A 26393-nucleotide genomic window follows, 5' to 3' on the forward strand; every position below is an offset into this window, starting at 1 on the left:
AGTCGGCCCGTGACGAGGGCCGCGCCGCCTCCTCCCCCCTCGCCACTCCTCCTCGACCGCCTTGTTAAAATATACTGTTCCTTTTTTTTCCCCCTTTTTTTTGCTGATCTCCCATGTAATTACACACTAATCTCTGACTCTGAGGGAGAGAGAGACGGATAGTGAGAGAAACGAGAAAAGAGGGGAGGAGGAAGAGGAGAGAGGTTGGAGGCGAGAAAAATTGAGAACTTTAGTGTTACTATCCGGTTTCATTCGTTTAAGCCGTCACTTTTTATTTGGTTACTGAACTTCAGCTTGGTACACAGTGGACACATAAATAATCAGGTTGCTTTCTGTTTCATACTCTTACCAGCTGACCAATCAGCTATCAATCACGGCATTATGGCTACGTTCACACCGCAGGCCTTCATGCTCAATTCCAAACGGCTGCTCATATCTGATTTTTTTGGGTGACTGTTCGTGTGTATTCTATGATGCAATCCATATCCAATATGAGTATGAAATGACAAAGATGTTGGGCAGAGAAATGATAAGAAACACCTGCTTTTGTATCTACACTTCTGCTTGTTTTGAACACATTTCAGTTTAAGTTTTGACTGATTTGATACCAGTCAAGTCGGCCATTTGACCTCTTTTCCATTGTTGTGTCTCGTTTCCTCCATGCTGACGTTGCTCAGCCAAGCTGCCGTGGCGCCAAAATTATGACAATTATCTCAGGTGAGTGATGAAAGGTTGAGGTTATTGTCATGGCAACGCGGAAAAATTCCAATTTGAGCACTTAAATACAAGTCGCACGTAGGTGGCATGCCTTGACTGACACCCGCGGTCCAGAGCGGAGTTGAAAAAGTGTGACTTCACGCGGCGTTTTGCCACAGATCTGATTAGAAAACATCAGATCTATGTCACATGTGAAGGAAAATATCTGAATTGCGACACTTTTTTGCAGTGTGAACGCAGCCTCGGATTCACCTGCGACATCTGCTTATTCTATTACATCAATCCTGGCACCTTGATGTTCCCATGATATTTGCTCTCCATACTGAGATCTATTTCTGGTCCTGAGACATCTGACAGTGTCAGCGCTCCCCTCGCTCCCCTCGCTCCCCCCCGCTCCCCCCCGCTCCTCGCCGTGCTGTGTAACCATCCTGAGTTAACCTTTCCTGGAGGCACAGGGAAGCCCGGGCATGCAGCGCTCTTTAGCATAATGAGTATGTTCATCAAAGCCCAGCCGTGTGCTGGATGGGGCCGCTGGATACACCGACACACCAACACACACATATCAACACACCCGTACTACTGTGTGCGTGTATGTGTGTGTGTGTGTGTATGCATATGTACTTGTGTGTGTGTTTCCTGCTGAGCTTGGGGACAGGGCCACAGGTGATCGCTTTCTAAATTACACATGCACACACACACACACACACAAACACCCGGTGGACCTCGGTAGGGGCCGCCCTCGGACCTCATTTGAGGATGAAATCGTTTATCTGACCAAGATGTCATCTATAATTAATGACCACTTGTGTGTAATTTAGAGGGATCTCACCTGTGGCCCTGTCCCCCTGTCCCCTGCTCAGTGGGAACACACACACACACACACACACACACATACACACACACATACACAAGAGACTTAAGTGAACACACACACATACAGCAGTAGGTATCCATGCGCTGACTCAAATGCTGTTTTACTATGGAAACCAACAAACTAATAACGCAACGAAACATCAGTAAGTAAAATCTAAATGCAATACATGCCCAATGGCTCCTTCTTTCTCAGCTCATATGTTGCTAAATGTTTCCTTAGATATATTTATCTATATAACTCTGGAAAAGACCTAAAGCCCTGTAAACATTACTAAATCATGAGAGTCAGCAGTGTTGTCCCCTCACTCCCAGGACCTGTGAAGGGACCACTCTCCATATAGTCCCCTCACCTCCTGCAGGGTCCTCCGTAGTCTTAGAGGGGGCCCCAGCCTCTGTAGAACCCCCCCCCCCCCCCCCAAAGACACACATACACACGCCCCTCGAACACACACACACACACACACACACACACACACACACGGCTCCTGCAGAGATACCAGCTGCTGCCTGTGTTTTTTTCCACATACACCTTCACATCAACACCATGCTCATTCATTGTGGTGGGAAATGTGTTAGGAATAACACAGATCACATTTAATATATAATAATAAAAGCAGATTTGAGTTTTAGTTCAATAAACATTTCTTGGACACAGAGCTGCTCTGGAGGCAAAAATAATCTGATTGGTTGATTTAGACCTAAATGGGCGGAGCCAAAGAACTACAGTTTTTCAAAGCGCAACTTAGCTAACTGGCAAACTTGAATGGCAAAGAAGGAACTCAAAATATAAATAAAAACATAAATGGCAATGACTTTTTTCATTAGCTTCCTCCTCTTTTACGGCTTTCTTTTTCACTGGGCTTCAGTCTAACAGTGTTGCCAAAATCTCTTCCAAGAAAAGCTACTGGCTGCTCAAAAAGTCATTAGAAGTTGCTAGATGATGTCACATGCTCATTTGCATATACATATATTTGCTACAGTTCCCACTTTTATGGTACGTTCAGATTACGGGCTACAACAGCTACAAAACGGTCCGATGTACCAAGCTACATTGTCGCCAACGGAGCAGAAGTGTTGTCCAGGTGGTGGTCGGCGGTTCATGTCGTCACGTTGGGTGCACCAACTACTACACCAACTTTGCATTTGTCTCATTTTTATTTAATTTGGCAAATAATCGTTCTTGTCAATATAGGCTAAGTAAATAATAATTGCGTAAATATGTGTAAAAACTACATTACTGTCCCTCTACTCTGCACACGCCTGACACGCTGCTACATTTTACGCGCTGGCATTTGTAGTTTTGTGTCTCCGGCTTCCATTGAAAATGAATGACTTCTTGTTGCTTTGTAGCCCGTAATCTGAATGTACCATTAGTGGTGGGAGGGGGCTACAACCTCTTTGGATGAGACAAGCAAGTAGTTTGATTGATGTTTTGCACATTCATATTTTTTCCAATGGTCAGAAAAAGTCACTAGATTTATTGCTAGTCGCTTTTTAGAAACAAAGTTGCCAGGGGGTCTGAAAAGTCACTAAATCTTGCAAAAAAGTCGGCAAGTTGGCAACAGTGGTCTAACGTTACTTGGCTCCACAGATTTAACTCAACCAATCAGATTATTTCTGCCTCCAGAGCAGAAGCTGCCTCTGAGAAATGTTTGCGTAACTAAACCTCCAATCTGTGAAAAAGTAAGGTGTTAGAGGTGTCTAGCAGGTCCTTTTGGCTCTTTGTTGTCTTATCAATGCAAATGTTTTTAAATTTGTTTCTAAAGAGATTGCATATTTGATACCAGTCGCAGTGTTTTCAGAGAGGAATGTACACATAGGGATCATTGAAATGCAATTGAAAGAAACATATTTTGCAGGCTGCTTGCTGAATCTCTGAAGGCAAGACAGTGCAACACAGGCCATTTCTCAACCTGCCAGTCAGAGTCGGAGCGCTCTAGGCGGTGTCATGTTAAACAAAACAGTGCATTGATGCAATGCACAAAGAGTTGGTTATGTCAATGCGATATTTATCACCTCTGATCAAGAAGAAATTAGTGTGAAAATAAGGTCGTAGATCATTGTGGGTTAGATTAAGTGTCAGAGGCGGAAGAAAATCAATGTTTCTGTGCCTTGCGTTAAGTGTGGCCAATGGAAAGAGCATCTAAAGGTGCTGTGGCCGCAGGACAGCCATGCTACGCTGAAGCTTATCACCTCTGACACCCTGTAATATGGTGACCAGGGAATGGTTTAGAAAGCAAGGTTGATGAGGAGAGAACATGGGCATAATGTTCTCGTTCAGGTTGTTTGAGCTGTATTTTGTTATTTGCAGCCTCTGTGTTGAGTCTTGACGTCATTAGGTTTCTGTTGCCCAATTCACTTTTGTCTCTGTTTGACATCTTATGTTTTTCCTCTTTTTTTTTTGGCATGAGATGTTTTTCTAAAGCCCTTGTGGTTTCTTTGTCTCGGCCGCTGCAGTTTGTATTTGTCCTCTCTTTTTTCAGCTTTTTTCATCATTTGTATGTGCAAATAAATGACACCTAAAAAACTTTCCGTGCCTCCGCGACTGTGGAAACCTGAGCCAGTGTTTTCTTTGACATAGTACAGCTGATCTCACATGCACACCACTAAGTTATTATTGCAGTATGCTTTGCATGGGTATAGTTGCGGTGAAATCACGGCAGAGGTCTTGCGGCTGCTTGGAGAATTGAAATCCTGCTCCGTACACACTGCTGGTTTTCAATGACGTGGCGCTTTTTCCTGTGCGCGAAACACAAATCGCTCCCACAAAAAATATAAATAAAGAACTTCTAAGATGTCTGGCAAGGATACAGGAGCTTAAAATCAACCAACAGTTTAAGGAAATTGGTACTTTACATTCACTTTTATTGCACTTATCGTAAAGTAAGATCCTCCCAATCCACCTTGAAAGTATCATCATACTCAACGGACTCCCTATTAATCCTAAACCAGGCTGGCCACTGCTGGAGATGCTCCTCACAGTCCGTCTGTCAGATGAGTCCAGTGTTTAGCATCAGTCGGCAGATAACGAATGAGAATCCGATCCGGCCAATGGGATGCTCCTAATTACCTAATGAACAGGGACATAAGGAGGTGATTTGTTGCCATGGTGCGCTTGTTAGGTTAAGTGGAGGGAATCGACAAGACAGTCAGATGTCGTGTCTTATCTGTTCTTATGGTGTGCTTTACTTCATGTGTTTGGCTCAAGACTTCCAAAGTGCTGTGTTCTGTATTTGGTTATATTGTACAGTAAAAGACTCAGTGCTCTCTGTTCAGGATGTTACTGTACTTTATAGAAGTTGTAGTCATGCTATAGAAATTGATGATTATTTATGGCATACAAGAGCTTCCTTAAAGGAGAAATAGACTTTTTCTCTCAGGTGAACTCATAACAAATGTGACATGAGTGATACAGCAGCTTGGAGACTGTGGTTGTTCCCCTGAGTCAGACAGGCCGCTGGGCCTCAGATGTCAGCGGCTCTTGAATGTAACAAAAGCAAAAGATGCCAAACACAAGTTCACCTCAGTGCAAAGTACAAACTGTTTAGTCTGGAGAGTCACAGGATCCAAAACGCTGACAGTATTTGGCCTCATTCACAACAGAAGTCATCAGCCACCGGCTTTGAATAGGCTTTTCGAAGTAGCCGCCTTCATTTGTTTGTTTGCAAACATGCCCAGGTCTGGATTCATTTCCTGCCTGCAGAAAGGGAGCTTAAGGGTTTTCCCTGTCAGCTGCCTCATGTTGCTGCTACGCTGGCAGACTGCTGGTGAAGCAGGTAGAGGAGATGCAGGGTGTGTGTTGCTGTGGAGGGCCTGTCTCCCTCCTGCCTCTCCCCATCTCCCTCCTCCTATCCCTCTCCTATTGACCATCTTGCACATTATAAATCAACATCGAGTTGGGCTACCTTGCAAGTACCCTAATGAAAGCTCATTTATAAAGTGGCTAAATGGTCCTGACAAAAGTCCTAATGAGGAAATCAATAATTCAGTGATTGTTACTCTGCTTATACTAATACGTCCCTCTTGTAGTGCTTTGATTCCAGCTAAGAGAAGGCCATTTTTTATGGTATTCAGTTCTGCGTGTCAGCACTGTTGTGGGGGTTTTTCTGTCCTTGAAGCCCGGGGATAAATTGTCTGCTGTTGTTTCTGCAGATGATCGAAAACCTGCGAGATCTGTGCGTCAGTTTAGCATTAAGCCGAAACCATATTGTTTACAGGTGATATGCATGATTCTCATACACATTACTGGTTCTATCAATTGCATGGAAAGTAAAGTGATCAATTTGTAGAAATCAGCTTAGAATTGATCATCCCTTGATTGAATATTTTGATTGCACCTGACATCAGTGGACAACTGTGTGCGTTGTGAATTTCAAAGCATCAAAGACGCCAAATGCTTGATGTCAGTTTGCTCTCACTTCAGTCAGAAATGTCAAAATGTAACGTGAAACTGCTATTTGATGTAAAGTGATACAGTATCCATTCACAATTATTTTTATTCAAGATGTGAATATAGATACAAGATATGGGGACCTTTTAATGAAAGGTTACATCTTATCTTCCCATGTCTCTTGGGAATTCAAAGAGAATCCACTTGCTGAATTGGTTGAAATGAAAATCACTGGTTTCCCACCGTCAAAGAAGCTCTCCAATCTGTTTTCACTGAAGGGACTAAGAAGAGGTTTGGATGTCTCTGTCACAAAAAGTTGATAGGGAACATCTTCTAATCACTAATTCACCTCAAAACCGGGGTGAGTGGAAAAAGTTAGTTTTGGCTTCATTGACATGTCTAGCTAAAGTGCAGCTAACACAATCGTCTGGAAATGAAACATTTGCCAATACACATCGTCTGATTCACTATTCTGGGTGAGCACCTAGAAACCTTGGATGTTAGGGGAGAGAGAGGTGGGTGAGAGTGGGTGTGTGACTGGGATTATCATATGAGCATCTCCCATCACATACTGTATGTTTTGCTGAATTAAACCCACAGTAAGTTCTGGCACCTTAGAACCGCCTCCCTCCGCACCCATCAGATATCTAGTTGTCTAATCTATCCTGGACCTACATGTAGGATGATACCTAGTTCACTACATTACACCCAATCATTTCTAACCTCCCTATTTGTATCAACAGCCATATGTTAATGGAAAGGAAAATGTCAGATCTTCTGGTTGCTAACTCTTTCTGATGGGGCTGTAAGGGGTCACACCAGTTCATTTTCTTTGGTCCGAGCTATAGTGGAGAGTTTACTTTAAGTTACTTTCTTGCATTTTCGGATTTGGTTTGTTTAGGTTCACACTGCCCAATGTCACAAAACAAAAGTCACATGGACTCACAAGTAGCTTGTTTTGGTGACCAGTCATTCCGCAAGGTTAGGGTTAGGGTTAAGTTTGCCTATATATTGAGGGTTAGGGTTAGGTTTGCTTATATATTGAGGAAGTATTTCACCTCATCTTGACTTCATTTCGGTTCATTTTATTATGCTAGGCTTTCCAAGCAGTATCTGCTGGCTATAAGATGTCAACAGTTTGAATGGCATTGTTCTCACCTGCTCAAACAAACCAAACTGAAGGAATAAACGCTCCAGAGTTTGAATAAAGCGCTCCAAACATGCTTGGTTTCAACTTTCCCAAAGTTCCCGGCCTATCTCTGCTTGAATTTACCAATCCCTAGCTTCCCCTAACTGCCTCAACTTGTGCCTACAGTATAGTCAATAATAAATCTCTGTACAAAGCTGATTTGATGCATAGCGCTCTGTGTTCTAACTGTTAAAGAATTAATTAAAAGAATTAAAATGCTATAACCCCATGCTGGTGGAAATGTTTAATCTGATGTTCAGGGCTTAATGAAAAGTACTTAATGAATTAATCAATCAGTGTTTATTTATACAGCACATCTCGTACATTTGAAAGCTGTGCAATGTGCTTCATATACGAGATAGAAATTAAGTGCATAAAAAATAAAAAACAAGAAGATGCATAAAAAGAAATGAAATAAAATTAACAATATAAACAAGTGGCGCAATAAAAAAAAAGGAATAGTAAAAACAAAACCAGGAATATACAACAGAAAAGGAATAGATAGAATAAGAAGGAAAGATAAAAGATGAAGAACAAAATAGCAGTTCCAAGTTTCAGCTTCCCACAGATCTACAGTATTTTATTTATTTTTTTAAATCCAGGTGTTATACAGTGTGTTATCTCCCCCTTCCATTCCACATTAGGCCATTTCATTATGCACCATAGGACCAATACAATGGCTTTATACTACTGTAGTCATGAGAGAATATAATGTACCGTGGCGATATAGGGACAGATGGTGACTCACCCTAGTGAGGTCACCGATCATCAGCCTTAGCAATAGGAGTGTGTGCTGTAGGAAGCCGGGGGAGCAGCACCCCAGTCCTCAGTTAATTGAAGGGGCAGGTAGATTACCCTCTCTCGCCCCTCACTGGGCCTTAATGTCGGGCATGGGCACCCACTGACCACCCCATGCTCTCTGGAGCTCGCCTAACTAGCTTTTAGGTGTGTCATTATGCTTCAATATGTGATTAATGAACCACATTATTCATTCTTTTGAGATTAATGACTGTCGGTTGTGTGATTCTGGGCAGCGGTAAACATTAGCGGCGGATATTTCCTGTGTAGTTCAAAAGATCCTTTCTTTAGACAATCTAGCATGAATCAAAGCTCACCTCTACAGAGTGATATTCTTCTTTTTTCGGTAAACTCAGCGTACGTATATAGGGGACTAGAGACAGAGAGAAGGAGAGAGAGAGATGCTATAACTGTACAAGCTTTGGATTTTGATGTGGGGGAAAAACAGTTCTATGTTTCCTCTTGGTCCCTTTGCAGTTCCTGTTGTCTTGTTTTTCAGAACAAAGAATAAACTGTGGTACTTTGAGTTTGGCACTTCGGAGACCTTCTCGGCCACATGTAAGAAGCTCCACGACTTTCTGGAGGTTGAGGTAAATCAAACCACATACTTTCTGTTTTGACCTGTACAAGCACTCCAAAAAGAAAAAAAAAAAAACGAAGAAAAGATTTTTTGAAACCCATGAATAATCCTTTTTCTCAAAGCTTTCATGTGTACTTCCAGTGTAAATAATGGACGGTCATAATATACAAATTCCATATTATTGAGAGTATTTTCTTTCCTAAGTCCTCCTTTTGCTGTTACTCTGGAGAACACCTTAAAAATATTCTGGTCACCTCCTGATCCATAAATAGCCCAAATTTGTGCTAGTTTCAGATTCACTCAGTTTAAGTGTTGATGTGTGAAGGGACGGCCATCTCTGCACCCCCCCCACCCCCCTCTCACTGAAGCTCAGTTCAACACACAGGTAATTAGCCCTACACGACCCTGCTGTGTGTGATATCGAGTGATAATGAAGATGCCTTCCATCCGATTCATCTTCCCCCTCCTCAGACTATCCACACAGTGCAGAGGTCTTTATTAATTAGTGTGCCTACTGGAGGAGAGCAGGTATGGGGATGAATACAGGTCCAAACTGGTGTAGAGTGTACTGTTCAGAGTGGGGACTCCAAAGTGGCTCTTTCACAAACCGTCCCGACAGCGTTTCCAGTGACCTAAGGACTTCACTACTTTTTCTTAATCCACAAGAGCACAAAGTGTTATTTCTGTCTCTTTTGACAAGCGTTTTGCTTATATAAAACCTAAGAAGCTATTGCTCGTTACATATATACTTGCATTTATCTATTTATTATTTTTGGTCCACATCCCATGGAAAATGCTGACCCTTTACTTCCCATGTGTTGAACGACGCTACATGACACAAAGGGAGGAGCAAGAAATGCATGAGGCTGCTGAGACATGGAAACCTTTTCAAATTGCTACAAATGTTTCAACTTGCATTAATACCATTTGACTTAATAACCTGGAAAACATTGTCTTCACTGGATAACACCTTTAAAACAACATGTTAAACCTGCAAAAAAAAAAAAACGCAACCGACAATTGCAACGTTGTGTGATAGATATGTGATGATCCAACTTTTTTCTTTTCTCTCTTTATCTTCTCCACTCCACTCTATCCTTCCTTTAAAGTGTGACGGCATCACTCTGGACCTCAGCAGCATCTCCTTGGAGGGCATTGCCATCCTCAACATTCCCAGCATGCACGGCGGCTCCAACCTTTGGGGCGAGAGCAAGAAGAGGAGGGGGAATCGGAAGGCGGGGAAAAAGACCCAAGACAAGAGGACAACGGTGGTAGACCCCAAAGAGCTCATGTTCGCAGTTCAAGGTAGCCGTGACAGCATTCAAATTACAATACATTTATACATTTTTTAATGTAGAACTGTTTTTAATTATTTTTTCCCAGTCATAAGGTTTGACTAGAGATTCACATTGATACCTATGTTGATGATACATAGGGTTAAGTTCAGCATTGTTGAATTTATGAACTTTATTGACCTATATTGGCGATAAAGCAACAATATCAACAGATCTCTGGCACAGCTTACGGTGGCCTGTAATTGACACAAATGATAAAGTCAAATTTTTACAATAGAGACGAATAAGCTAGCTGCTGTAATTAGAGCGGAGATCCAACAGAAACGTCTAGTGAAGAGGTAAGAAAGCCAGAAATCTCAGCACCTGGTGAAGTAATTGTTGAGTCATTGGTACTGATCAGCAACCCCATGATACATTATGGTCATTGTGTGCAATGGGACAGTAAAAAAATTACTTAATTGCCCCTTTAAAGTTAAATACGTTTGACAGTGTAAGAGGCTCTGTTCCCTAAAGCAGACAGGCCTGTGTCCTTGCTCATATCAGATAGATCAAAGACAAACTTTTGGACAAACTTTTCCCTAGCACATGAATATTTCACCAGTGACAAGGTGAATCACGGCAAGCAGATTTTGTTTGCGAAGAAGAGGTACAATCATGTCAGTGTTTGGAACTGTCAGTGGTGTGGTAATGGTTTGTGTAGGCGCCAGTGGGCAGCTTTAGTTAATAGGAGCGGACTGAGGGGGGGACTCTGTGTGATTTCTGCTGCCGTGTTGCTGCGCGTCGGGCAAACCCCTGAATCCATTTACGTCAAAAGGAAGCCCGTCAATGGGAATGTATGAATGAATGAACCAGAATGAGTCAGCTGCTCTGTGGTAACTGGTTACATGGTGCGATGTACTGTTTTCTGCACTGTTTGACTTGATGGACTTTTTTATTCAAAAAAGAAAAATTAACACATTTGCACCCTGAGTTTCCCCTTAAATTTCCCCTTAGGTAGCTTCAAAGTTTGAATTTTTTATCCATACTGTGTGACAGTGTCACATGCATATTCTGTATCTGCTGGTTCCAACGCTTCATTGAAGCTACAGCTGCTTATATTGAGTGAAATATTCAAACCCAAGACGCCATTTTTTATGGCTGCACCTTCACAGCAAATGGAAAAAATCTTCATGTCTTGTGCTTCATTTTATACACATTTCCCTGTAGTTCAGTCTGACATATTTAGTATTTTTGGAAACCTTGTGTTCATGACTACAATTTAAAATAAAGTTCTGTGGGTTTGAACAAAGCTTGGCCAATTAACATGGGTTTGCAGGATGGAAGAGGTTAAGAAAGTATCCAAAAGTTGAGACATTTAACTAGTGAAGTGGGAATCAGACACCTTAACGCTGGTAATGTAGTGCCAGGCTTTACCTGCTGAACCACACAGGGAATTGAACCACTAACCCTGGCTGTGTTAGCGCCTTGCTTCACCAGTTGAGGTAAACAGAACTATTTGAAAATCCAGAGAAACAAGCATTTTCTCACAGCTTCTAAACCAGCATTTTCCAAGCTTGTAAATGAACATTTTTCTCTTCACAAATCAGCTATAGCCATGAATTCTGTATTTTTTTTTCCTGCTGTGTTTTGGTTTTGCTAGTTCAGGTGATGTATTGTCTGTTGTCGGTTTCCTGGTGGATGGGTTTGTATCTAGGGATGAAGTGGGCGTTACAATCAGTGTCAAGCTTGAAACATGACGAGTCAGCAGTGATCCCTTATGAGACTTCACCGGTTGGAAAGTGACTGGTGCAAAAGCATTCTGTATGAAGCTTCCTCTGGAGGCAGAGGCAGACAGTCTGATAGGGGAATACCAGAGGTTGTAGATGTCTTGTTCACAGCAATGCTGTTCTAGAGCAGGAATAATTGTCTGTACAACTCGGGCTGAGCAGCATTCTTTCTGCTTAATATTGTGATTTTGATACATGAGTAGACTGAAAGATTTTTTTGTAAGCCTGGCACAGTACACAGTATCAGAAAACCTTGTACTGAAGATTAAAAGAAACATAAAACACAACAACAATTTGGAAATTGCAGTAGTGAATACTGGGATTTCAGATTTTCTTTTTCCTTTTTCTATTAGTTGTGCAGCCCTACAAACAACAGTGGAAGTATTCTATCACAGTGAAATGCTTCAGAGCATTTCCGTTACTTAAATATTTTTAGTTTTTCATCAGAGCAACAATAAATACACTGGTATGAATTATGTGTTTTGCCTTCAGGCTTCATCAGGTTGACTCAGCCAGTCTGATATGGGGATTTGCTGTTGCACTTTGACTTGACTTGTGACAGTGTATTGAAATATGTTTTACATGACATTGTTGGACTTGACATTCTTATTTAGAGCAACGTTTAGTGAGGGTTAGGTTTTAGGGCTTTGGGTGAAATTCCTACATTGACATAATTACAAGCAATCATTGGTAAGGAGCACAGGGGTGAAAGCCACAGCACCCAGGCAACAGATGTAACCTGTACTTTTGTGTCCCTAGAATGATCATTTATATTAGAGAAGTAATTTCCTGATCTACTCATTGCTGAATTATTGTTTATAGGTGGATATAGCCAAACAGAACGTTGAAATAGTGAATTGTATCATGGGTGAAAATGGAAAGATTTATCATCACTCAACTTAGAAATCACTCAGCTGTCACATACTGTACTGCCAAAAGACGTGAAAAAACAATATCAGAAGGAGGAGAAAATGTCTCAAGTTGTGTTTTGTTGTTTGTTTTCTGATGTGACCACATGTTTGCTTACATTTGGATTAGCAGCTGCACTTTTAAGAAACTTTAGTATTAAAGTGCCAAATGTACTCCAGATAGTCTTGAAAGGTTCTGGAAACTTCCTTGTGGAGGTTAGTAGAGCCTGTAGTACATATTCTCCCACTGCTTTGTAATTTCAGTCAGTACAAGTCAAGCACTGATTAATGCACCATTGGGATTGTGCAAATTCCTTCTTCCTCTGAGTTCTCCACTTGCAGCATGAAACAAACCAACTTATTATTTTTTAAAGATTTAGTTAACCTTGATTTATCCAGGTTCGCCCGATTGCAATCTGTTTTACAAGGCAGCAGCAGAACATTTAGTTGTTAACAGAAAACAAAATGAAGTAAGTTTCATAAGTTACATATGGTATTGGAAAAGGAGAGGATGGGAGTGATGGAGATAAAAACACAACAAGAAAGAGATTAGAGCAAGAAAGAAGAAACAGTGGCCCGGTCCTAAAACAATCTGCCCAATCAAAACATTGACAGTCTCCAGTAGCATCACCTTCCACAGTCCCAACCACTGCTGCATGATGCTGATGATGCTGATGATGCTGATGATGCTGATGATGTGTGTGTCAGAAAAAGGCAGAGGAGGGCGAACTGTGAGCGAGATAGTTGATCAATTCAAAGCCCAACCTTGCTATGGTGAACACTCCATTAATCCCTGTAGAAAAATCAATCAGTTTGGTGTTAGTGCTAAAAAAAAAAAATCCACGGTCTGAACCTGGGAAGGCACTTACTGTAAGTGGGGAGTGTGCTTGAGCGTGTGTGTGTGCGTGTATTTGTGTGTGTTTGACCCTGCTTCTGCACGTTTGTGTCCCTTTGTGAGTTCGTATCTGTTCGTGCCTGTTTATTGGTAATGTGTGTGTATTTGTGTGTGTGTGTGTGTGTGAGCCCGTGCGTGTGTGTGAATGTGTGTGTGAGTGCAGCATGCCCTTGCTGAAGGTGCGCTCAAGGTGAGAGGCCTACCTTGTCAGATCAGAGAACGGTGTATTTAGAGGTTCCACCATAAACACAGGAGTGCATTAGCCCAGAGGAGGCACCGCCGAGCTCCACGCATGGATCAAACTGCTGGGAGGGAGTGTGTGTGCGTGTGTGTGTGTGTGTGTGTGGGTGGATGGATGGATGGGGGAGGTGGGGGGGGGGGATAAAAACCCTGACCTTTCGGGAGCTGTTAAATCGTCCCGCTGGTGACGCCAGGAGACAAGCCCCTCAGGTGGAAGGGAATGGCTGCGGGGTGAATTATTTAGAATGGGACTAAGGTTTGCGGGGGGGGGGGGGCAGAGGGGTGGGGGGGTTGGGAGTGGGAGTGAGGGGGGGGGGGGGGGGGGGGGGGGTAGGTGCCCGGGACTGATGCCCCGTGACATGTCCCATGAAGCTTTCATTGGAGGATCACCCCCCACCCGCCCCCGTCCCGCCATTTCTCTTTAGTTTTACTCTCACCTTATCTCTTGTTCTTACTCTCTTACTCTGCTCTCTGTCTCTCTCTCTCTCTCTCCCTCTCTCTCTCTCTCTCTCCCTCTCTCTCTCTCACCCTGTCACTCCACATGTGTCAGTGCGGTGACTGGCCTGTACAGGTTGTTTGACAGTGACAAGGACGCCGGACTAATCCCGCACTGTGACAGGAGAATGTTATTCCCAGGATTAAAGCCACAATGCTGGTTCTGTGAATCTCCCATATGGCCATTCACAATAACTGCACTGATTCTGCATTGTCACCTTTTAATGTCTGTGTGTGTTGTTGTGGTTAATCCAATCTAATATTGCTGTAGCACGGCCTCGTCACTTGAGTGAGGTAAATAAAGTCGATCGTAGGTTAGGTAAGGGGTGTTTCGGTTATTTTTGGCTATTGTTTGCTTATCTGGTGTGTTAATAATTTAGCGCCCTTCTTGCGTAAACAGTTCTTATTATTTAGGTGACTCCAGTTTTCTCCCAATTTATCTGGGAGAAGTAAACAGGATGGCTTTTTCTATATTTGGCTGTTTAAAGCAGAATCCACTTTTGAATACTGTTCCACGCATGTCATTTGCACCTAATAGTATATAAAAAAAATATGTTTAACTGTTCTGTCAGCTATAGACACAGCAGTAGTGGGTCAAAATGCAAATGGACATTGCACAGAAATATAGTATACTACATGGAATCTGACTTGCAGTCACTAAGACCCTCATATATAAATCCCTTCTGCTCATTTTGTTGCAAAAGCTGAAAGTGAAACTAACTTTTCAAGAGCCTAAAATAAATATTCAAAAATATTCAAAGGGAATTTAGGCTAATTTTAACATTTAACAACATAATTGCAGTATGGTGCCGCTGTTGCAATACTGTCTCCCCACTACTGGCTTTGTTTACATAGTGATTTATTGGATTGAAGATGTTATTTTTCACTCTGAGGTTTTTATAAAAGGACTAATGACAGCTTAACATGAGTTTACATGTATTTTGAGACTGTAAAAGATTTGTTTACATTTGTAATGTCTTCAAACACTGGAGTAAAACATACCTGTATCTTAGTTTTCCTTCTCAAAACTCTTCAAGAACATATATGGTTATACCCAAAAATAAACTGTGAAGTGTGTTTTTAATAAACATTTAAAGGAGCAAAGTCATGTGGTATTATGATCTCTGCCTGACCTTGTTATACTGGGCAGAGTGAGTGCGTGGCCTTTCCCACAGTAAGCACTCTTGGGTATACAGGAAGTTTGTAGCCCCGGGCAACTAGGAATCCCCACCCGTTTACCTATCGCCACGGTGACGCTGTCCATCATGCGTGTCAGCGTGGGCCTGTGTGAGCCGTTTACATTAACGTGAGAAGGCGTGATGGGAGAGCAGCTTTAAAGCCCAGTGTCAGGGGGTCAACGTGCCGTGAATACACACACACACACACACACACTCCTGCACTCAGACCCTGGAGAGCACTGCATTCACAGCCCAACTCAGAGATCGGGACAGACGCATGTCCATCACCATGGTGACAGTTGGACACCACAGCTCAACGGCGACAACAACACCTCACGACAACAGCAACACTACCTCCGTCGCTCCTTCAGGAAACCGCAGACCAGCGCGGCTCAGATAAACATGACAGCGACCTAGCTGGCTTAGCACCGTCGGTGACAGCGAGCGAACTCGGCCACGCTCACCGAGTGCCTAAAAATGGGTCTTAGTTTCAATTAGTGTCTGTATACTCCCAGCAGTGAGGCAGCAGCTTCTTAATTTGTGGAGGGACGAGTCGATGGAGAGTAGGAGGCAGAGCGGGCCCGCTGAAACAGATGGGCCCTGCGTGACACTGGGCTTCCAGCAGGGGCAAAATCAATGCTCATAACTGCAAAACAGAAGAGAAATTAATAATTATAGTAACACAAGATTGCTTTGCATTGCCGGTGCAATCTAATTAATAGCTGTTTTGTTTGTAGCTTGTTGTTCTTGTTGCCTTTTTTCTCCTTTCAACAGTGAATGTTCAGGCTTTCAAGAGCGGAAGGCAAACTGTGAACTGAGGCGCACCACGTCTTATGTTATTTTTCTTCTTCTACTTCTTCTTCCTCCTCACCTTTTCTTCCCCTTCTCTCTTCCCTCCTCTCTTTCCTTCCTTACTGAATTTCTTCCATCCTTCTTTACTTGCTTCCTTTTGCTGCACCTTTTATGTGTCTGGCAAATTTCAAACCTTTTACTTACTGTGAAAGAAAATTTGAAGGGGTTTTTTCAAGTGTTGTTTACTTCTCTGACAACAAGCAAACGAACGGCAGCAAAATTCAGCTGTGGCCAATGTTAAATGAATGGGTACCAATGGGGTAACACTGAAAATACCTCTTTTATTAATTCTGTCCAGAATCCCATTTGGGCATAGTTCAATAAAAAACAGCTTAAAATACTTCATAGCACCTAAATTATCTTGCTATTGTACAAGCCAAAATAATATTTTCCTGATGCTTATGACATTTATAACATACTCATATCATTACTGAATTGACCCACACACACACCACAAAAATGTATCTCTGTCTCCAGCCTGGTTATTATATATTTAGCCATTATTTGTGCACAGCTAATTCTCCAATGGATCTCCATGATGGCACCAGGAGTGGTTGTTAGGAGATTTGTGTTTATAGAACCCTTCAGGTGTGTTTAAAAATGAAAAGCGTGTTGTGTGCGTTTGTTTTGCAGACCTGTCTGACCAGCTGCTGGAGGTGGTGGGGCTGGAAGGAGCCATGGAGATGGGTCAGATCTACACCGGGCTGAAGAGCGCTGGGAGGCGGCTGGCACAGTGTTCCTCCGTCACCATCAGGTCAGCGAGATCTGCTCTACAGAGGAAAACCACTACAACTTCAGTTCTGACTGAAAACATGATTTTGTCATTTTGTCAGCATTTTTGTCAGCATTGGGTTATCAAGTCAACCATTCACCACATTTTCAAAGATCTAGTTATAAGTCATTTGGCCTGGTAGTAAAAACAAGCGCTCCGTCCAGAGAAAGCTGGACTCACTAATGTTAAAGCTTTTTCTGGATAATGAAGTTTAATTTTTTTCAAACAGTTACCAGTTTCTCCCTCATGCCTTTATAGGACATACTACTGGCTCACACCTAGCATTGCTACATAGCACAACAAGCCTCCATTACATCACTTCTTTGTCACAGCATAAAATTCACCACCTATAAACTGATAAGAAACTTTACAAACTGTTGTTCTACAAAGTTTCAGTGTAACACTTTTTATTGTTTGTCATCGACAGAACCAGCAAATCCCTTCCAATGCAGATCGATGGCGAGCCTTGGATGCAGACTCCCTGCACTGTAAGTCAATAGATATATTCACTCTCTCCCCTCATTATGCATCACATGCAGGTGGTTCATGTAAACTGAGGCCAGTCAGTCAACCACAAAGTTCACCCACAAAATTTACTAATGCCAGAACCTGCAGGGGCAAAGTCCTTTCCAAAGTTCAATCCAATCCAACTGGTATCACTGCTGTACAGTGGAAGCCACCGTCAAACTCCCCCTTTATGCATTTATCCTGTATCCATTCTGCATCAGTACTGCATCCTATCTGCACTAGCACTTTAGACAACTCTATCTTGAACATTAAGTTATGAAACAAAATGAGTTTATTGTAACACAAACCTGCAGTGGCTCTCAATCAAGTCGTTACCAGACTCTGCTTTGTATCTTACAACAACTGAAAAGAGAGGGAAACTTTTCCAAACAATTCTAGTTGAAGATGCAGCAGACATGCAGTAGCAATCCAACAAGCATGCAATAATAATAAAAAAAAAAACATTCTTCAATACATCTGTAATTTGGAAGCAAGCTTTAACATTGCTACTGGACTGTCCAACAGGATCTTAAGAGATCCAAGAGTGTTAAGATTTAAATTCAAGTCCCACAGGGCTTTGATTGTACTAAAACTCTGTAAGATTTCTGTCAGAAACTTGCAGAAATGTAACAATCACATTGGGCTGCCTAATACAGTAAGACTGCTGAAGGGTAGTTTAAAAATATGATAAAAGACAATGAGAGTCTTTCTTGTAATTAGGAACCATGCCTTAATAATTCTACTGGAGGGTTCAATATATATCTATATCAGATTTAAGTCCCACAGGCTTTCATATTAGATTAAAACTCTTCTATCAGAGTTTTCTAACAGCTCTAGAAATCTTACAATCCCATTGGACTATAGGATCCTAATGGATTGGTTTCGAAATACAAGAAAGGTTGTGATCCAATGCAGTTATCAGTTCCTTGCTCTTACATTTCTTCCTAAGTTTGTTGCTTTGTGTATTTCTGCAGTAATTTATGATAACAAATACTTATTGATGCAAGTCTTGCTTCTTCTAATTTGCTTACCGTCTGAGTCTCGAACATCCACCTCGACAAGTGCGCAAGTGTTTGCTCTCATTCAAAGTTGTTCATTTTTCAAAATGAAATCCCCTCAATTTGCGTTGATTACAGTTGTGTTTGGCTTTAATTACAATGCCAGCCCTCTGACGCCACTGCAGATGAAGTGCCGCCGAGATTTACATATGGCTCATTCAGGCAATGTAAAAAATCTAGTGCATGACAAAACAAGTAGTCTGGAAGTGCACTTGTATCTGCTGGCAGAACTCCACCAAGCAAAGTTAGGATCTGACAATACATAATTGTGTTGAAATGATTTCCATGGCGAGTTATTCATGTGTCGGTGCTGAATTTGAATCAGTCAACCTGTTAAATGCTTATAAAAACATCACAGTTAAAATGGGATGTTATCCAACTAATTATTAACAACAACAACTATGCAAATGCACCTCAGCTCCTTTGCATGCATAACATATTTGACACCATCAATCCCATTTGCACTTTGAAGGAACTTGCATGTCTCACTGCCTCTTTGAAAACTAGGTCTGAAATAGTTACCGCAGAACTGAAATTTACTGTATTTCTAGAGGTGATCCTGGTAAAATTCCACTTTGCTTAATTTAGCATGTAATGTCCTCTGTGAAACAAAACACTATTGTTTCTGTTATCAATTTGGAAGATTTTTCAGACCATTAGGGAGCACATTTGCAACATTATTCCTTTGCACTCAATTGTTTTTCATTCCTGTCTAACAGCCCTATTGCCTTGTACTTGAAGGCTATTAGTGCGTAGAAAGGCTCCATGTTGCATCTTTCAAGGAAAGCTCATTTAGCCCTCCAAATTCATTTCAGGTATTCCTTTAGATCTTCCCTTTGTGCCCAATGTCCTTTCAACCCCGATTCTGAGAAGGTTATCATGTATATTGTAAAATACACCAGAAACATTAAGTTCAATCACGTTTAATGACGACATCAAGTCCACAATAGCTGATAATTGCTTCAGAGTCAGAGATCAAGTACAATAAATGGCAGCTTCTCTTTGAAGTGAACAGAGTCCCTTTAATGTTGATGATAGCATTTTCTTTCCCCATTGCTGTGTTTAGACTCTTAGCGCTACAGTATAATGAACTAAGTACATATCATGGCCAGCCTTGATGGTTGATATTTGCTGTTCCATTGATATGCAATTTTAACCTTAAGCATAAATGGCATTATGGTCGTGAAAATGGATGCTGCCATATATTATACCCTCACAAGCCCATACTTTACCAAACCACTCCATGTCGTGTCTCATCACAGCATAATGAATCATATCCTGCCAAACCTTATCACAGTCTGAGTCATTTGCCCCCGGGATTCTCAAACTGTGTCATGTTACGGACCCTCAAACAGACACACATTAAGCCATTTGATAAGATTTTATCCTAGGGACCCGTAGGGGAAGATTTCTGTTATTAATGTTTTATTGTATTGTATGACTGACTACATTTATGCGGGGAAATAAAAGTGGCAAGAGTGAAACTTGTGATTAGAATAGTAGGGATGGGACGATATGCTTATCTCATGACACGATTCAAAAGTTCAGTGACAACAAAATATGACAGAAGAATGCAGAATTATGTTTTTTCTGAGCCACAAACCTTTCTAGCAGTGGAATCGGATTGCTAGAAAAGTGCAAATAATATTATTTTAATGGAGAACTTGTGATTGTGATGGGCAAGCCGTCTCTTGTGATTACTACAGCAGAATAAAATAAAAAATATCACAATGCATTTTTCTACCCCATGATATGTATTGTCACATTTTTATATTGCAATACATTGAATTTCAATATATGGTCCCATCCCTACAGAATAGTCATTCTCATACATTGTCTCATTGGGATAAATTGTAGTGAATTAAATTACAGGTAAATTAAACGGTTTCTCGTCTTGCTGGGGACTCCCTGTAACCCCTTCAAGAACCTCTCGGGGTCCCCGGACCGCATTTTTAGAACCACTGATTTACCCGAACCCTAAAGCAGGAGTCTGGCTTGGTGGCACTGATGCAGAGATACATCGTCTTTTATAGTAACAGACTGACAGATGGTAGAAAGATCATGTTACCTCACAGTGTCATTTCTGTCCATATTGTAAAAGGTGCGGACTCGAGTCACATGACTTGGACTCGAGTCACAGTTTTAATAGCTTGAGACTTGACTTGATGCATGAACAGAAGACTTGAGACTTGACTTGGGTTCCGGTGACTTGGGACTTGACTCTGACTTGTGCTTTGATGACTTGAAAAGGTTTCTAAAGTCTTGACTTGAGATCTTGTGTTTGTGTAAATGACTCAGATTGAAAGTGATGAGATTTGTTCCAGCAGACGACTGAATTTAAATTTAAGTTTTCTGAATTTGTATGGAATGATTGAATTTATTGAAGTTGAAACTGATTATAGAAATCAAACTCATGATGCTCTTACCAAGTTTTTATCCTATTAAAACCATATTGCATTGAAAAGTCCTAGATATTTAGTTTTCTTTAAGATATTAAATTGATACTGGACTCTTGATTTGTTCTGACTTGACTTGCTGTTCTACATTTAGACTTGAGACTTGACATGAGACTTGTGCTTCAAGACTTGAGACTGACTTGGGACTCGAGTAAAGTTGACCTTGCCACACCTCTGCATATTGTTTTAGAATATATCTCACACAGCAGCGTGCCCTACGAAGCGACACAGAGGTAAATCTTGCCTCTCTGTTTCTTCCCAACACCAGATTGAGATCGTCCACAAGAACCAGGCTCCCATGCTGATGGGCCCGCCGCAGGGCAGCAGCTTCTTCTCCTCGGTCGTCAGACGGACGCGCAGCGAGAGCAAAGACTGACGGGTCGCGATCCGCCACACACGGCACACGCCGCCACAAGCACCTACACGGCAGCGATCAGAAGTCGAACATCACTCAGCTGACTTGGCCCCGGCGATGGGAGCGGGTCTTTGATGCCAGTTTGATAGCCCAGCGCACACAGTAGCAGGCTGTAGGCACACGCTGCCTCGGGCGCGGGGACGTCACTGAGCTAACCTCACTTTATCCACAATGAGGCGCGATAAGGACTGAAGCTTTGATCTACGGTGTTTAGTATCATTTAACTCCACGACACCTGGAGGTGTTTCTGGAAGGCCAGTTTTAAAAATGACACGTTTTCTAAATGTCTTGTTTATTTTTCGCTGTTGTGACCTGTGCCACGTGGAGCAACTCCATGGATGAATGTGTTTTGTGATATGATGTATTTATTTATTTATTCATTTTTGCTGCTTTTTGATGTTTTATGACCGTCTTTGCATTTGCGTACCCCGATGCATGATGGTCAGTGGAAGAAGCTACTGTTGATGGAGTTTACATATCTGGAGTTTGCTATGAGGTGAAGTTTACTGGCTCAGCATTTCTTTGACGCAAACTCTCGAATGGCTTTAAGTGGTGAAAAGAGAGAGAATCACATTTGCTTTCTTCTAACGGTTATTGCAAGTCTTGACATGTTTTTACTCTGTTGTGTTGCTGCTGCATCAGTAGAAAGGTTAGGAATGATTATTGATTGTTCATAAAAATGCATGACTTCTCTTTGTTTTGCGCTGCACGAGAGATTTCCAGACGGTGTTTACCAGTTGTGTGCACATGTCCTGTTGCATGGGTGACCGAGATCTGTTTTGAAACTTGTGGAAATTGATAATTCTGAAGGTTTTTGTCTATAATACATATGTGTATCTGTCTATGATGTATCTGTAATACATCAGCGCTGCCTTTATCTGAAGGTTTAACCATATCATACGGTGTCTGTGAGATGCCCATTTTTTTGTATGGGGTCCTGTGGTTTTATAAACAGGTACTCAGGTATTTTTAAAGTGGAAAAACAGAAAAGAGCCCATTGTTCAATCAGACTTGGTACAGTTAGTGTGGGCAGTGTGACCTGCTCAGGTCATTGATTTGTTCTGATGTCTACCATTGAGCGTTTACAGTCCGCCGCGCATACAAGCGCACATTAACCAATTAAAGTCTAAATACAAAATGACTATTGACATACGAGCTGGAATAGAAAAATCAATACCCAAAATCAGTCTCATCCAATAATTACAGTTTTCAGAGGCAAGACATTTGGCGCACAGTGTTTTGCAGACACCAAGTTATTTCATACCTTTCAAGAAAGTTTACAATTCATCTTACTCATTTAAAATTGATTATTTCATGTAAGAGTTTCCACATACAATTTGAGTATCACACAGAAAAATGACAGTATAGTGGGTGGTAATGAATATTGTTCCATGTTTCACCTACAGAGTGAAACAGTACATTTCTGCATGACATGATTTACCTCATTCAGTCTCTCACCAAAGACGATTTCAAACACTATTTACATTTTTTTGGATCCATTAAAGACTTAACAGCGTGAACACAGAATAGCACACATACATCAGATAAATACATCAGCGTTTTCAACAGAAATGCATTCCTGCATGTTTTCTGAGAATAATTGTAGGATAGACTGTCTCAGTCTTTGTTTAAAGTGCCATACGCCTGTGGAGACCGAGTGTCCGGTCTCTGTCTCTTTGCTTTGTAAGTGTAGCGTTTGTACAGTGAGGTTGTATTTTTGTACACAGCATTATTTTTCTGCTTATTGCTTCACTACTCTAGACATCGTACCAACGTGTTGTTCTGTCTGAAACAAAATAAGCCTGCCTACCTTAACTGAGAAAAGTGGTAATGGAAACAATAAAAAAAGATTTTGTTGTTTGACTTGGTGTTCTGTGTCATGTATATTGACATTTAATATATGACTTCTAGTACTTTTTAAAACAAGTCAAATCATATTTGTAGACTTGAAGACCTTAATGTGAGACTCCATGGTCGTCTATGTGAAACTATGAAAGCATCATGGAAGTGCCACACTGTTTTTGTCCTTGGTATGCATAGAGATGGTATACATGGATTAAAGTAATAATCTGTGACATTTTCTTATAAATAAATGTCCGTTTTGCTACTCTCTGTCACCGATTAATATAACAAAATAGTGATCCAACCTACAGCCAGTTCATGAAATCTTTTACATTTGCTGTTCTAAACACCCGGTGTCTGGTAGGTGATATGATATGAAAGTGATATGTTTTAAATTTCCGGTTTGTTTGGAATAAACAGAAGAAGAAGAACTGGGTAGTTAGCATGAGCAGTGATAGCCAAAGAGACAAAGAAAAGAGAAACTCAAACTGCATCAACAGAAAATCCAAGCTCCGCCCCCACTATTTGATTGACAGGTGATCTCTGGGAAGCGCAGTGCAGAAACACCACAGCAATGAGCGCTGAGCAACAAAGATGGAGGCAAAAATTTTGAAAAATGAGGATCTCTGAGATTTTTCAGTTTTATCACAGGTTTTGAATGGATAGGTAGATTGTAGGTTGATGTAAGTCTCTTTATATAAGAGCGTCACCTAAATACATGAAATTTAAATGTCAACTATAAATGTGCCTATAACCCACCGAGTTCCTGCGTCATTTGTGGATGAGGATGTTAGCATAATTACAAAGTCATAAGCACTTTTCTATCTATCTATCTATCTATATATATATCTACCAATCTTTTAACTGTGGTGGAGTGGAGGGAGCACTTGGTTTACTGGTCGTGTTTGGTGTCAGATGGGTGGATGCCTGCACTTGACCTGCGTTTCTCCGTCCTCGGGGGGGTTCAGCAGCAGTGACATGATCCTTCACTTCACATCCACTTCACCGGCCTGGTAATGGAACCCTGCCTGGATCCAAGATGGCACCAGGATGACCACTGACTTGAGATACGTCCGTCTTTCAGTCAAGCATTTTATACAATGGAAGTTCCCCTTCATGCATTTATCCTGTATCTGTCTATTAGTACTGCAGGGAAACCTTTCTTGAATGTTATACAGCAGAAACAAATTTTTTATAGTGTAAAACGAAACTCTAGCGACTCTCAACAGCTAGTTACCACACAAGTCCTTGTACACAGAAAAATAAAGGTGCGAACTGGAACCGAAAATGGTTCTTCGGAGTGAAGTGAACCTTTCAAGAACCTTTTAATATCCCAAAGAACCACATTAAAAGGTTCTTAATTATTATAAGTTATTGGATGAGTTATTGGATGGTGGGTGATGGAAAATAACCAAACCCCTCCATATTGTGCAATTAGGCTATACAAGGGCAGATAAACAAAAACACAATGCAGCTGTCTAAGCAATGAACCTTGGTCTGAAAGGTTCTTTGTGGAACCAGAAATGGTTCTTCTATGGCATTGCTCCGAAGAAGCACCTTTATTTTTCTGTGTGTTCTGGTTGAAGCAAAGTTTTTATTTCCGAACAATTCCTCTTGGGAATGGAGCATAAGTGCAGCAGTGGTTCAGCAAGCATGCGGTAAAACAGGGGTATTTTTTACAATGACTACATCTGTATGTGGTTAGTTTTTATCTTACATTGGCAAATAAACTTTTACACACATGCATACTGCACCTTTTATCAGTTTTTAATCCTGACCCGGATTTTGATACAAATGGAAAGGACAGTGAAATAGAAAAGGGTATAATAACATGGAACATGAATGACCTAATGTCTCATAGTCCACTATCCAGAGACTCTATAACCTCATACAGCTTCTGCATATTATCCCTTTGAGCACAAGCTGTCCTTCCCAGCCTGACTGACAAGGAAACACTTGATATGAACCTTCAACTGCCGCTGAGGAGCCCATGAGCAAGACATTCAACCCTCAACTGCTCCAGTGGAGCTGCTCATGATGGCCACGGTTATGAATGAATGAAAAAATAAATCTTTGCCATTTATATTTTGACCCCGATGAAGACCATTAGGTTGACACACGTTGGTCATTTTGCCTTGGTTTTCTTTTTGGATCACTGCTTTTTTTTTTTGGTTCGTTTCTTTTTTTCCCCATTTTTTTTACTACCAAGTGAAGGATTCAAAGTTTTCTCCTTTAATTTCTAGGCTTTTTATATATACTGTATATTTTGACCAGAGTTCATTCTTTGCCATTCAAACTGTGGTTCTTTGGCTCCGCCCACTGAGGTTTAACTCAACCAATCAGATTATTTCTGCCTTCAGAGCAGCTCTGCCTCTTAGGAATGTTTGTATCATTAAAACTTCAGTCTGCCTTCAGTTAGGTGACATTTGACAATTCACTGGCCAACAGTAGAAGAGTGGGCCGCTCTCAGGTGTGAATGTGTGTAACTGTGTGACTGTAAAGCAGGGAGTTACTGAAAAAGCATGCATGCTCAGTCAACCTTCCCTGGATGAATACAGGTTGAAACAAACAAAAAAAAAAAGTTATTCCCACTCCAACAGCTATAGGTTTGCTTATTTCTCTGAGAAACCCCAGCAGCTGCTGTGTGTGTGTGTGTGTGTGTGTGTGGAAGCTGTCCTCAGTCGCCCAGTGACCTGTGCTTTACTTCCAGGTCAGTGCCTCCTGCAGGTCTTAGGCTCACCCAACAATGTCTCCCTTACAGGGAAGGAAGAGCTGGCGCTTAGCGAGTCCCTCTGGAGCCTCTTCAAAACACTGTTACCATGGCCACAAACCTGACTGGGAGAGCTGCTTCTGACTGACTGAGGGGTGTGTTTGTGTGTACACACAGAGGGTAAAGACAAGAGACTGTGTGTGTGTGTGTGTGTGTGTGTGTGTGTGTGTGAGAGAGAGAGAGAGATCGAGAGAGAGAAAGAGTGAGAGTGAAAGAGAGGGGGGGGGGGGGGGGGTGCAGGTGCAGTATGCATGTGTGTAAAAGTTTATTTGTATTTTCAGTCATTTTCAGTTAAAAAAAAATACCTCCAAACTTCAGAGGGCAATGCATGCCACTTCCATGTTGTCACCGACTCCTGACATGCCTACTGCTTGCCACCGTGCGTGATTGACTGCCA

At 41.6% G+C, this 26393-nt stretch overlaps 1 protein-coding gene across 3 annotated transcripts in view; it reads left to right on the forward strand.

Annotated features, from left to right (window-relative positions):
* The window catches only part of dgkb (diacylglycerol kinase, beta), a 60854-nt gene extending 39486 nt beyond the window's left edge, over positions 1 to 21368 (forward strand). For all 3 annotated transcript variants that reach the window (XM_078287120.1, XM_078287121.1, XM_071924388.2), the window contains 5 exons: positions 8467 to 8557; positions 9657 to 9852; positions 16810 to 16930; positions 17376 to 17436; positions 21238 to 21368. In XM_078287120.1, coding sequence (XP_078143246.1) covers positions 8467 to 8557; positions 9657 to 9852; positions 16810 to 16930; positions 17376 to 17436; positions 21238 to 21345 — 577 coding nt within the window. In that variant the 3' untranslated portion in view covers positions 21346 to 21368. The remainder of the gene's footprint in view (positions 1 to 8466; positions 8558 to 9656; positions 9853 to 16809; positions 16931 to 17375; positions 17437 to 21237) is intronic.
* Positions 21369 to 26393: the final 5025 nt, after the last annotated feature.

This window comes from Centroberyx gerrardi, chromosome 12 (genome assembly GCF_048128805.1).
Source record: "Centroberyx gerrardi isolate f3 chromosome 12, fCenGer3.hap1.cur.20231027, whole genome shotgun sequence".
Classification (NCBI taxonomy): Eukaryota; Metazoa; Chordata; class Actinopteri; order Beryciformes; family Berycidae; genus Centroberyx; species Centroberyx gerrardi.